Source organism: Lithobates pipiens, unplaced genomic scaffold (assembly GCF_037356315.1).
Source record: "Lithobates pipiens isolate NorthernLeopardFrog02 unplaced genomic scaffold, aLitPip1_a1.2 Scaffold_18, whole genome shotgun sequence".
Taxonomy (NCBI): domain Eukaryota; kingdom Metazoa; phylum Chordata; class Amphibia; order Anura; family Ranidae; genus Lithobates; species Lithobates pipiens.
In genome coordinates this window covers 620,972,496-620,986,785 of record NW_027507758.1, presented here as the reverse complement: position 1 = coordinate 620,986,785, position 14,290 = coordinate 620,972,496, and the positions used below count along the sequence as shown (strand labels likewise).

Here is a 14,290-nt window from a genome sequence, read left to right as displayed (position 1 = left end):
ATATATAATAAAAATGACATCAATGGTAACAATGCAGATAATGTACAGATCCTAATGATACTATCAGTGATTGTTCCTCATCTACCTGATGATGGTGAGGGATGGTGTGATCTTCCTGTGTGGAATCCCGGGAATACAGAGGACGGGGACATCTCTCTGGTGGGTTCCCATTACTGGATCCATCTGTAGGAAACACACACACTGACTGAATACATTGTTTCTATGTGTTTATCAGATGATGGGGGATCTAGGTGGAGCCTCCGTACTGCTCTCTCCTTTACAATAAAGTCTCCTCTTACCCGGTGATGTGAGGGGCGGCTGATTGTCCATCATGACGTCCTTGTAGAGATCCTTGTGTCCTTCTAAATACTCCCACTCCTCCATGGAGAAATAGACAGTGACATCCTGACACCTTATAGGAACCTGACACACACAATGATACAGTCACCATCCAGACACATCCCTTGTCTGTTACTGGATAATGTCCCAGAATTCCCAGCACCGCTCACCTCTCCTGTCAGCAGCTCCATCATCTTCTTGGTGACTTCTAGAATCTTCTGCATGTTGTGTCTCTCAGGCTTTAGGGAGTCACATGGAGGCACTTTGGTGGTCATATCATCACCTGACTTCACAAGAGGAAATCTCTGTAATGAAGAACCAATAGGAATATCATATTATCCCAGAATCCTCCTCACCTCTCCGGTCAGGTCTGTGTTTTATTAATAGAGATAAGAGTAATGTCATGTGACCTCCCAGAATCCTCCTCACCTCTCCGGTTAGCAGGTAGATGATCTCCAGGGTGAGGTTTAGTATCTTCTCAGTCATGTGACTCCGGTCCTCCTCCATCCTCATTGGTGCCGTCATTTGATCTATACAGGTCTCCTTGTAGACGGATAACTTTAGGAAATGAAAGTAAGAATTATTTGGATGGTGTTGGTCACACAATAATAGGATGTGGATGTGAGGGGGGTAATAGGAGGGTCACTGTACATTTTAGAACTACTGCCCCCATGGGAACATATTTAGTTTGGACTATTTATTTAGAACTCTTGTTGAAGCCAATAAGGCTATATACTGTATTAATGTAATGATATTGTATTAATCATAGGTGCATGCTTGACATTACTTTAGTAAGGCTCCGTTACCTTCAGAAAGGTCTAGAAACCTTTAGTTTTAATGAAACATGAAATCTTGCAAAATAGTAACAAACAGAAAGACATGTCAGCTTAACCTTCTAAGTACACAACAAGCCCCTTTCTAAATCAACACGATAGTTTATTCTGTCTTACATTAGTTAGATTAAATATGCACTATTTGAGAAATGGAAAAAGATTAATAAACCACTTAAGCCCCGGACCAATTTGCAGCCAAAGGACCAAGCCCCTTTTTGCGATTCAGCAATGCGTTGCTTTAACTGACAATTGCGCGGTCGTGCGACGTGGCTCCCAAACAAAATTGCCGTCCTTTTTTTCCCACAAATAGAGCTTTCTTTTGGTGGTATTTGATCACCTCTGCGGTTTTTATTTTTTGCGCTATAAACAAAAATACAGCGTCAATTTTGAAAAAAATTCTATATTTTTTTACTTTTTGCTATAATAAAGATCCCCAAAAAATATATAAAAACAAATTTTTTTATCCTCAGTTTAGGCCGATACGTATTCTTCTACATATTTTTGGTTAAAAAAAAATCGTAATTAGCGATTATTGATTGGTTTGCGCAAAAGTTATAGAGTTTACAAAATAGGGGATAGTCTTATAGCATATATTTTTATTAATATTTTTTTTTTTACTAGTAATGACTGTGACATTATGGCGGACACATCGGACATTTATGACACATTTTTGGAACCATTGTCATTAATACAGCAATCAGTGCTATTTAAATGCACCGATTCCTGTGTAAATGACACTGGCGGTGAAGGAGTTAACCACTAGGGGGCAGTGTAGGTGTTATGTATGACGTTATGTGTTTTTTTATTGTAGGGGGGCGTGGCCTGGCAGGTGACATCACTGATCGTCCTTCCCTATAAAAGGGAACAGACGATCGGTGACAGCCACACAGGGAAACACGGGGAGAGGTTTGTTTTACACAGATCTCTCCTCGTTCTTCAGCTCTGTGACCCGATCGCGGGACACCAGCGGCGATCGTGTCCGCTGGTCCCGCAGCCACGGAGCACAGGGCCGGGTCGGGAACCATCTCCTGTTTCATGTCTGCAGCCTCTAACCATCTCCTGTATCATGTCTGCAGCCTCTAGCCATCTCCTATATCAGGTCTGCAACCTCTAGCCATCTCCTGTATCAGGTCTGCAGCCTCTAGCCATCTCCTGTATCAGGTCTGCAGCCTCTAGGCATCTCCTGTATCAGGTCTGCAGCCTCTAGGCATCTCCTGTATCAGGTCTGCAGCCTCTAGCCATCTGCTGTATCAGGTCTGCAGCCTCTAGCCATCTCCTTTATCAGGTCTGCAGCCTCTAGCCATCTCCTGTATCAGGTCTGCAGCCTCTAGCAATCTCGTGTATCAGGTCTGCAGCCTCTAGCCATCTCCTGTATCATGTCGGCAGCCTCTAGCCATCTCCTGTATCATGTCGGCAGCCCCTAACCATCTCCTGTATGAGGTCTGCAGCCTCTAACCATCGCCTGTATCATGTCGGCAGCCTCTAACCATCTCCTGTATCAGGTCTACAGCCTCTAACCATCGTCTGTATCATGTCTGCAGCCTCCAACCATCTCCTGTATCAGGTCTGCAGCCTCCAACCATCTCCTGTATCAGGTCTGCAGCCTCTAACCATCTCCTGTATCATGTCTTGCAGACTGATGTATGGGGGAACTCTGTGTGACACCATCCTGAGGGCGACGGAGGGTCATAGAGGTAGGGCTCTTCAGCCAGAACTTGTCAGCGCCATGATAGCCCTGAGTGAGACTCCTCACACCTGCTGCCTCCTTTAACTATACAGAAGCCCACCGCGGTCACCCACTATTTGCTCAGACACTTTAATGAATTTTAAAAAAAACTAAACAGTAAAGTTAGCCCACTTTTTTTATATAATGTGAAAGCCGATGTTACACCGCGAGAATCATGAGAGAATCATAATCTTTATTCTAAGCAAAAAAAAAAAATTGTGATTCTCATTTTAGCCAAAATAGTGCAGCTCTAGGGGAGGGGGGTCTGCACTGATGGAGGAGGGGGGTTATCCTGAGGGGGGTCTGCACTAATGGAGGGGGTTATACTGAGGGGGGTCTGCACTGATGGAGGGAGGTGGTTTGTCCTGAGGGGGTCTGTACTAATGAAGGAGAGGGGTGGTTTATCCTGAGGGGGCTCTTTACTGATAGAGGAGGGGGTGGTTTATCCTGGGGGGGTCTGTACTGACGGAGGAAGGGGTGGTTTATCCTAAGGGGGGCTCTTTACTGATAGAGAAGGGGGTGGTTTATCCTGCGGGGGTCTGTACTGATGGAGGAAGGGGTGGTTTATCCTGAGGGGGGATCTTTACTGGTGGAGGAGGGGTGGTTTATCCTGAGGGGGGTCTGTACTGATGGAGGAGGGGGTGGTTTACCCGGAGGGGGGTCTGTACTGATGGAGGAGGGGGTGGTTTATCTTGGGGGGGTCTTTACTGATGGAGGGGGGGTGGTTTAGCTTGAGGGGGGTCTGTACTGATGGAGGAGGGGTGGTTTGTCAGTAAATTTCATAATTTTTTCTAGTAAAAAACTGGTGTCGTTTCTAAATTTTGGCGCCCTGAAGGGGTTAATTTAGGTTTCCACACTATATATGTGTGTATCATCATCTGCTGGAGATAAAAGACATCACAGTGACTATGGAGGAAGAGGACGAACATGACAGGGGATAACTGGGTGTAAATAGAAAATAAGATCTTATTACCTCCTATGCTGCCACTTCCAGCAATAGCTCATCTCTACTTCCTCCCGACTCACCTCTCACCCGGAACTTCCTGTCTGTATCCCATAGAGACTTCCTGTCTAGGTATACAGAGATCCCCACCTTATAGAGCTCAGAGGAACTGCAGCCCCTAGAAACATCCCTTACACACGACCGGACTTTCCGGCAGACTAGGACCGAAGGTATTACTCTGTCGGACTATCCGATCGTGTGTGGGCTAGTCTGATCGTTTTTTGAAAAAAAAGTCAGACTGACCTAGAAATAGAACATGTTTCAAATCTATCTGACGGACTCAGTTCCTACGGACTAAAATCGTGAAAACCGTTCGTCTGTGTGCTGGTCCGACGGACCAAATACGATACAAGGGAGGCTATTGGCTAATGAACTTCCTTGTTTAGTCCAGTTTACGTCATCACGTACAAAACGAACGGGCTTTCGAACGGACTTAGTCCGTTCGTGTGTGGCCAAGTCTGTTCGGAAAGTCCCTCAGAACTCTGCTGAAAGTTCGCCGGGAAGACCGTCGGACCTAGTCTGCTGGAAAGTCCGATCGTGTGTACGCAGCCTTAGCCTTGGTTTCCACTAGTGCAACTTTTCATGCAACTTGGGATTAAAAAGTCGCATGACAAGTCATACCCCATGATTTCCAATGAGTACCGTTCATATCTGTGTGATTTCAAGTCGCAGCGACTTCATATTTGTCCCTGCACTACTTTGGTCCCACTTTGATGCGACCTGAGGTCCATAAACCTCAAGAATACACAGGCATTGCTTCAAGTCACGGCAAAAAAAATGGGTAAAATCGCAGCAAAAAATTGTAGCAAAATTGAGCGACTTTGGGGTTGCAATAATGGAAACCGAGCCTTAAAGTGGTTGTAAACCCACTTTTAAAAAAAAAAACAAAAAACTAACAGCTGCAACAAAGCCATAATGAGCTAGTATGCACAGCATATACTAGCTCATTATGTAATACTCACCTGAGATCGAAGCCCATACACAGCACCGGCCGGCGACATATTGTATACTTCATATTCCTTATTAAGGTTGGCCTCACAAATATCTAAGAAAGCCTCTAATATACTGGTTATTCTGTTTAGCTTGAATGACTCGCCCTATTGGAATGTGAACTGCCTATATGGACAAGCCAGCCCCATCTCCTTAAGGAATTTGCCATTTTCCTTAGAAGGTCATTTTGCTCTGAAGGTCGGCTTGACCATTTCCTACATACAAGACCTATATATCCTAGCTAGAACTGGTGGGGTTAGTCTCACCCAGAATGGCCATGAGGCAAGTGTCTGGTCCTGATCACCTGTGCTATGTTGCGTAATAGCAAACGGGACTCCATGGCAGGAAACAGCATTTTTAGTTAAGAATTCTTGATATTTTCTTTATCTTTATCTGTATGTGTCATTACTTTTAATAAGTGTTATACTTTTAAGTATTTATGTGATCTCTATTTGCACATATCGAACACAACCCCCAAAAAGTGACAAAACGGAGCCAGACCATCGAACCCCTTACTACTGGAGGACCTGTCACCTTATCAGGTACCACACTTAATGACTGGTTGCTTTTAGCTTGTTTCTTCATAGCAACTACATTTGTCTTCTTGTCTTGCAGAGTTAACCTTCTGTAGGAGTGTTTTTCTGAGGTTCCCCAGAAAATCCATACCAGAGCCTAAATCCTAATAGCTGACTAGAATAGTGGACTAGTGTGTGTGTCCCTGAACTATTCCAGGCCACATCCCCCCAACCCTTGCCTTGTGTTTGTGGTAGAATCTGTGGGTGGAGGGCTTAATAACAAGGAAGCCCCTCAGATATGCCCCCCTTTCTACATGAATGAGTATGGGTCCATAATACCTCTACTCAAAAAAAATAAAAAGATGTCACCTAAAAAAAAGGAAACCCAAATTTTTGCCAAGTCCTTTTTAAAAAATTACAAATCCCTCCAAAAAAGTCCCTCGTAAAATCTCAATTATGATGCCTGCTGCCACTGACTCACTCAAAGGAAAAACTTGACGACCCAATGCACAGGACCGATCGCCATTCTACACAAAGCCGAATGGCAGCTCCCATATTCGGGCATGATGATGTAACATTCAATTCACCACGCTTTTGCTTATGTGGTCGGGGATTCCCAGCCTTGTAAGTGAATGGGCTGGGTGGTGTCAGTGGTTGATAAAGACACAGTGGCTGAAAGCAGCTTCTGCTTCCTTAGCAACCATTGACAGTTGGATGCTGTCAATCTTCATCCACACCTAACGCCTTAAATCTTCGTCCCTACTAGTGACTGCATGACTAGCATGGCTCTAAAACTCTACTCTATACATAGAGCTGTATATAGTTACATAGTAAGCTAGGTTGAAAACAGACACAAGTTCATCAAGTCCAAACTATGTGTGTGATTATATGTCAGTATATAATTTTGTATATCCCTGTATGTTGTGGTCATTCAGGTTCTTATGTAATAGTTTTTTGAAATTATTGATGCTCCCCACTGAGACCACCACCTGTGGAAGGGAATTCCACATCCACATCCGCTCTTACAGTGAAAAACCCTCTACGCAGTTTAAGGTTAAACAGCTTTTCTTCTAATTTTAGTGAATGGCCTTGTGTCTTAATAAATCCCCTTTTGCGGAAAAGTTGTATCCCTATTGTGGGGTCACCAGTACGGTATTTGTACATTGAAATTAGACATGTGCAAAAGGAAAAAATGTGTTTAGTTTTGTTTCGTTTTAATTCGTTAATTCATTAATTTCGTTTAGTTATATTCGTTAACTTCCTTAAATTCGTTTACGGATTTCGTTTAGTTTTCTACCGAATTCGAAAAATCGGCCACATTTGAAAATATTTCAACCAAATTCGAAAATATTTCTACCGGATTCAAAATGATTTCAACATGATTCGACATTATTTCAACCACATTCGAAAATATTTTGTGACCCAACTTTAGGGCTATGTATCTCGGGGTCACTTGGTGCTAGAAACTCCAAACTTGGATATGTTGTAGTGCTAGTATTGTGTTTGCATACCAAATTTGGGGTTTCTAGTTATAAGTGACCCCGAGATATGTGGCCGCAAAATCGGGTCGCAAAATGTCATTCTCTGCTCTAATAACTAATAACATTTTGCGACCCGATTTTGGGGCCACATATCTCGGGGTCACTTATACATATCCAAATTTGAAGTGTTTAGCATCAAGTGACCCCGAGATACATGGCCCTAAAGTTGGGTCACAAAATATTTTCGAATGCGGTTGAAATAATGTCGAATCATGTTGAAATCATTTAGAATCCGGTAGAATCATGTTGAAATCATTTCGAATGCGGTTGAAATCATTTCGAATCATGTCGAATTCATTCGTTATATTTCTTTCGTATTCGTTGTAATTTGTTATTCTTTTATTAGGACATTCGGATGCATCGGCCGAATTTCTGTTCATTACGAAACAAATTGCACAAGCCTAATTGAAATCATATCCCCTCTCAAGCGTCTCCTCTCCAGAGAGAACAAGTTCAGTGCTTGTAACCTTTCCTCATAACTAAGGTCCTCCAGTCCCTTCATTCGTTTTGTTGCCTTTCTCTGGACTCTCTCCATTTCCAGTACATCCTTCTTGAGGACTGATGCCCAGAACTGGACAGCATACTCCAGGTGCGGCCGGACCAGAGTCTTGTAGAGCGGGAGAATTATCGTTTTATCTCTGGCATTAATCCCCTTTTTAATGCATGCCAATATTCTGTTGGCTTTGCTTGCAGCAGCTTGGCATTGTATGCCATTGCTGAGCCTTTCATCTACTAGGACCCCCAGGTCCTTTTCCATCCTAGATTTCCCCAGAGGTTTTTACCCTGGTGAGTAGATTGCATTCATATTTCTGCCACCCAAATGCATTCTTTTACATTGTTCTACATTAAACCTCATTTGCCATGTAGTTGCCCACCCCATTCATTTGTTCAAATCTTCTTGCAAGGTTTCCACATCCTGCGGAGAAGTTATTGCCCTGCTTAGCCTAGCATCATCTGCAAATACAGAGATTGAACTGTTTACCCCATCCTCCAGGTCGTTTATAAATAAATTAAATAGGATTGGTCCCAGGACAGAACCCTGGGGGACCCCGCTTTCACCCCGGACCATTCCGAGTACTCCCCATTTATCACTACCCTCTGAACTTGCCCCTGTAGCCACTTTTTAATCCATGTACTCACCCTATGGTCCATGCCAACAGGCCTTACTTTGTACAGTAAACATTTATGGGGAACTGTATCAAATGCTTTTGCAAAATCCAGATACACCACGTCTACGGGCCTTCCTTTATCTAGATGGCAGCTCACCTGATCATAGAAGGTTAATAGACTGGTTTGGTAAGAACCATTCTTCGTGAATCCATGTTGATTTCTGCTAATGATACCATTGTCATTACTTAAATCTTGTATATAGTCCCTTATCATCCCCTCCAAGAGCTTGCATACTATTGATGTTAGGCTAACTGGGCTGTAATTCCCAGGGATGTATCTTGGCCCTTTTTTAAATATTGGTGCTACATTGGCTTTTCTCCAATCAGCTGGTACCATTCCAGTCAGTAGACTGTTTGTAAAAATTAGTAACAATGGTCTGGCAATTATTTGACTGAGTTCCTTAAGGATCCTCGGGTGCAAGCCATCTGGTTCCGGTGACTTATTAATGTTAAGTTTTTCCATGTCTATTTCTAATTCTGTCCTCTGTTAGCCAAGAGGGTGCTTCCTGTGACGTGTCATGGGGATAAACATTGCAGTTTCGGTTACTGAAGCCCCCCCGATTCCCTCATGAAGACTGTGGAGAAGAATAAATTCAATATCTTCACCATCAATCCTTAGTAACCAGATTCCCTTCATAATTCTTTATGGGACCAATATGATCTGACCTCCCTTTCTTAATATTTATGTATTTAAATAATTTCTTGCAATTTTTTTTTACTCTCCTATGCTATGTGCCTTTCGTGTTCTATCTTAGCCGCCCTGATTGCACCCTTACATTTCTTGTTGCATTCTTTGTAAAGTTGGAATGCTGATGATGAACCCTCAGCCTTGTATTTTTTGAAGGCCTACTCATTTGCTTTTATATGCATTTTTGCATTGGATTTAAGCCACCCAGCACTTTTATTAGCTCTTTTAAATTTATTTCCCATTGGGATTCACTGGCTAATGCCCTTATTCAATATGTTCTTAAAGCATACCCATTTTTCCTCTGTGTTCTTTGTTCCTAAGATTTTATCCCAATTATTATCATCTTCTAGCAAGGATCGTAGTTTAGGGAAGTTGGCTCTTTTGAAATTCAGTGTCTGTATTCCCCTTTACAGGCGGTGGCCCGGTCTTCTGTCGCCGCTGTCGCCTTCCGGTCGCCTTCCGTTCTTCTTCTTCTTCTCCAGGAGATGTTGACACGTCGCTCTCTCCGGCCGGAATGCCAGAGCCGCGCTGCGCGGCCACTTATATAGTGACAATGGGGCGGTGTCACATGGTATATGTCACATGGGTTGGTCACATGGGTTGATGTCACATGGGGACTATGACATCGTAAGGGGGCGGGGTCACCATGTGACCAACCCATGTGACATATACTATGTGACACCGCCCCATTGTCACTATATAAGTGGCCGCACAGCGCGGCTCTGGCATTCCGGCCGGAGAGAGCGACGTGTCAACATCTCCTGGAGAAGAAGAAGAAGAAGAAGAAGAACAAGAACAAGAAGAAGAACGGAAGGCGACCGGAAGGCGACAGCGGCGAGAGAAGACCGGGCCACCGCCTGTAAAAGAGCTATAAGAAGGCGCGGTGGCCCGGCAGAAGAACGGAAGGCGGCGGCGACAGAAGACCGGGCCACCGCCTGTAAAAGAGCTATAAGAAGGCGCGGTGGCCCGGCAGAAGAACCGAAGAGGGGGACAAGACCCCCGAAGTCGGGAGAAGAGGCCGGCGGCGGGAGGAAGAAAGCCGGACTCCTCCGCTAGCAAAAGAGCTACAAGAAGATAGCGGAGGAGTCCGGCGAGAAGACCCCCGAAGACGGAAGACCCCCGGAGCTGTGCAATAAAATATTTTATCTCGTGTGTTGTGTTTTTTTTTTGGGTACTTTTATTTTACAGGTGAATGGGTAGGGGTACATTGTACCCCATACTCATTCACATAGGGTGGGGGGCCGGTATCCGGGGGCCCCCTTATTAAAGGGGGCTCCCGGATTCCGATAAGCCCCCCGCCCGTAGACCCCGACAACCAACGGCCAGGGTTGTCGGGAAGAGGCCCTTGTCCTCATCAACATGGGGACAAGGTGCTTTGGGGTGGGGGGGCCGCACGGCCCCCCCTTCCCCAAGGCACCCCCCATGTTGAGGGCACGCGGCCTGGTACGGCTCGGGAGGGCGGCGCGCTCGCTCGCCCCCCTTTCCTGGCCGGCCGGGTAGCGTGCTCGGACAAGGGTCTGTTGTGGACTTTGGGGGGACCCCCACGCCGATTTTTTTCGGCGTTGGGGTTCCCCTTTAAGTCCATACCAGGCGGCGGGGCCCGCAACGTCTCCTTTGCGGGCCCCGCCTACCTGGAGACGCGCTCGAAATGAGCAGACTTTCCTCCGAGCGGGAACAGTTTGCTCATTTCGAAAGTGGCCTACACACGGGCGGACTGTCTGCTCAAACCAAGTTTCAGCGGACAGTTTTTCGGAATTTCCGAAAAACTTTGTTCGTCAAACTGTCCGCTGAAACTGTCCGCTGAAGCCCCACACACGAGCGGACTGTCCGCTGAAACACTGTTCAGCGGACAAAGTTGAGCGAACAGTCCGCCCGTGTGTACGCGGCCTAAGTCTCCTCTCTTTGTAGCTCTACCCATAAGGAATCCACCTTCTCCCTTAGTGATGTAATCTCTGATATTCACTTGTACATCATTTTTGATATACAGGCATACCCTTCCCCCTTTTTTACCCTCTCTATCCCTGCAATATAGGGAATACCCTTGAATAGCTGCCAGCCAATAATAACTAAGTTTCTGTAATTCCTACAAAATCGAAATCCTCCTCGTACAACAGTAGCTCTAGTGCTCCCATCTTGTCCACCAGACTCCTGGCATTGGTGAACATGCCACGTAGTTTAGACCGGTCGCATACTATCTCCTTATTGGGTGGTCTGGGGTTGCAAATAAGACTTGTTACTATACTTACCTTGGGTTTAGGTGCTTTGGTCAACCTACCATTAATGCCCCAATACTACCCTCTGGAATATGTTCCGTGCTGACTTTCTCTACCTCCCAGCAGATATACACCTTCCCCATTTAGGTGCAGTCCATCCCTTCTATAGAGCTAACTGACTGAGAAGTCGCCCCAGTTCTCCAAGAACCCAAACCTCTCCTTTCTACACCAGCTCCTGAGCCACTTGTTTACTTCCCTAATCTCCCTCTGCCTTTCTGGTGTGGCTCAATGTACCGGTAGTATTTCTAAGAATACTACTTTGGAGGTCCTTTTCCTCAATTTAGTTCCCAGGTCCCTAAAAACGTTCTTTAGGACACTCCATCTGCCTCTGACTTTGTCATTAGTGCCAAAGTGCACCATGACAGCCGGGCCTTCCCAGCCCCTCCCAATAATCTGTCCACCAGATCTGTGATGTGCCGGATCTGATATATATGATATGTTCTTCACCAATGTATTTTTTGTGCCGGGCTCCTGCATTCTGCACCCTATATTGAATATAATATACTTATGACTGTTGCATTCTGTACCCTGGGCTGTATATAATATACTGCTGACCACTGCACTCTATACACAGGGCTGTATATAGTTAGTCAGGTTGAAAAAAGACACAAGTCCATCCAGTTCAACCTTAAAAACAAATAAATAAAATAAAAAATAATCATACAATCCAGATACCCAATTTTATGCCCACAATTGATCCAGAGGAAGGCGAAAAAAAAAACCCAGCAGAGCATGCTCCAATTTGCTACAGCAGGGGAAAAAAATTCCTTCCTGATCCCCCAATAGGCGATCGGATTTTCCCTGGATCAACTTTACCTATGTTAGTACCTAGTTATATTATGTACCATCAGGAAAGTATCCAAGCCTTTCTTAAAGCAGTCTACTGAACTGGCCAGAACCACCTCTGGCGGGAGTCTATTCCACATTTTCACAGCTCTAACTGTGAAGAAACCTTTCCGTACTTGAAGATGAAATCTCTTTTCCTCTAGACGTAAAGAGTGCCCCCGTGTCCTCTGGGTTGACCGTACAGAGAACAACTCAACACCAAGTTCACTATATGGACCCCTAATGTATTTGAACATGTTGATCATATCCCCCCTTAATCTCCTCTTCTCAAGAGTGAATAAATTTAGTTCCTCTAATCTCTCCTCATAGCTGAGTTCCTCCATGCCTCTTATCAGTTTGGTTGCCCTTCTCTGCACTTTCTCCAGTTCCCCGATATCCTTTTTGAGAACTGGTGCCCAAAACTGAACGACATATTCCAGGTGAGGTCTTACTAATGATTTGAACAGGGGCAAAATTATATCTCTTTCTCTGGAGTCCATACCTCTCTTAATACAAGAAAGGACTTTGCTCGCTTTGCAAACAGCAGCTTGGCATTGCATGTTGTTATTGAGCTTATGGTCTACCAAAACCCCCAGATCCTTCTCCACTATGGATTCCCCCAGTTGTACTCCCCCTAGCATGTATGATGCATGCATATTCTTAGGCCCCAAGTGCATAACTTTACATTTATCAACATTAAACCTCATCTGCCACATAGTCGCCCAATTAGACAGTGTATTGAGGTCGGCTTGTAAATTGGAGACATCCTGTAAAGACGTTATTCCACTGCATATCTTGGTGTCATCTGCAAAGACAGAAATATTACTTTTGATCCCAGACCCAATATCATTTATAAAGATGTTAAAAAGTAAGGGTCCCAGCACTGAACCTTGGGGTACACCACTGATAACCTTAGACCATTCAGAGTAAGAGTCATTAACCACTACTCTCTGAATTCTGTCTTCTAGCCAATTTTCTATCCATTTACAAACTGATATTTCCAAACCTGTAGACTTTACCTTACACATGAGCCGTGTGTGGGGAACTGTATCGAATGCTTTTGCAAAATCCAAGTATACCACGTCCACCGCCACCCCTCTGTCCAAGGTTTTACTTACCTCCTCATAAAAAGAAATCAGATTTGTCTGACAACTTCTGTCTTTCATGAATCCATGTTGTCTGTTGCTTAAAGTGTTTTTGTTCAGCAAGAACTCGTCGATGTGGTCTTTTATTAAACGCTCCAGTATCTTCCCAGCTAAAGAAGTTAAGCTAACAGGTCTATAGTTACTTGGTAAAGACTTTGATCCCTTCTTAAATATAGGCACCACGTTCGCCCTGCGCCAATCCAGTGGGACTATTCCCGTCATTAATGAGTCCCTAAAAATTAGATACAATGGCTCTGAAATTACAGAGCTCAATTCTTTTAGGATCCGTGGGTGGATGCCATCAGGGCCAGGTGCTTTATCCACCTTTATTCTGTCTAAGTATTTCTGGACCATATCACTTTTGAGCCATTGTGGATCATTTGGGGCTGTGTCACTATCACCCCCATTATGGACATGCGCTCCCCCATGCTCTTTTGTGTACACAGAGCTGAAGAAAGTGTTTAATAAATTAGCCTTCTCTTTGTCCCCAGTCACCAACTCTAGATTGTTTTGTAAAGGGCCTACATGCTCAGACTTGACCTTTTTACTATTAGGCCGCGTACACACGCGGGGACTGTTCGCTCAACTTTGTTTGTCAAACAGTTTCAGCGGACAGTCCGCTCAAACTTAGCATGGACGGACTTGCCCACACACGATGAACGAACAGTCCGCTGAAACCGTGCGCGATGACGTGAACGGCACGTACGACGGGACTAGAAAACGACGTCCTATACACTGCAATGCAACCTTCGGCGTGTAAATCCTTTCTGAGCATGCGCGGAACTTAGTTTGACGAACAAGCCTACACACGAGGGGACTGTTCGCTGAAACAAAGTTTCAGCGGACAGTTTTTCGGAAATTCCGAAAAAACCTTGTTCAGCAGACTGTTCGCTGAAACTGTTTGCTGAAAGCCCACACACGAGCGGACTGTCCGCTGAAACACTGTTCAGCGGACAAAGTTGAGCGAACAGTCCCCGCGTGTGTACGCGGCCTTAATATATTTGAAGAATTTTTTGGGGTTTGTCCTACTATCTTTTGCAATCTGTCGTTCGTTTTGAATTTTTGCATCCTTGATTTCCTTTTTACATATTCTGTTAATTTCTTTGTAACATTTAAATGACACTAGTGATCCTTCATTTTTATATTTTTTAAAAGCTCTTCTCTTACAGTTTATAGCTTTTTTAACTTTGGCCGTGAGCCACATAGGTTTTGTTTTTAGCCTTTTAAACTTATTGCCCATGGG

General features: G+C 44.6%; 2 protein-coding genes across 2 annotated transcripts in view; both read right to left on the bottom strand.

Moving 5' to 3' along the window:
* LOC143986854 (uncharacterized) overlaps positions 1 to 14,290 on the bottom strand; it is a 218,624-nt gene that overhangs the window by 49,210 nt on the left and 155,124 nt on the right. The window contains 1 exon segment of the mRNA XM_077485262.1: positions 86 to 211. Within this exon segment, the coding sequence (XP_077341388.1) occupies positions 86 to 211 (126 nt within the window).
* Positions 98 to 3,902, bottom strand: LOC143989505 (uncharacterized). The gene is made up of 3 exons (XM_077489645.1): positions 3,872 to 3,902; positions 769 to 897; positions 98 to 644 (listed from the first exon to the last, which is right to left on the bottom strand). Exons 2-3 carry the CDS (start codon positions 862 to 864, stop codon positions 414 to 416), a joined length of 327 nt encoding a protein of 108 aa, XP_077345771.1. The 5' UTR covers positions 865 to 897; positions 3,872 to 3,902; the 3' UTR covers positions 98 to 413.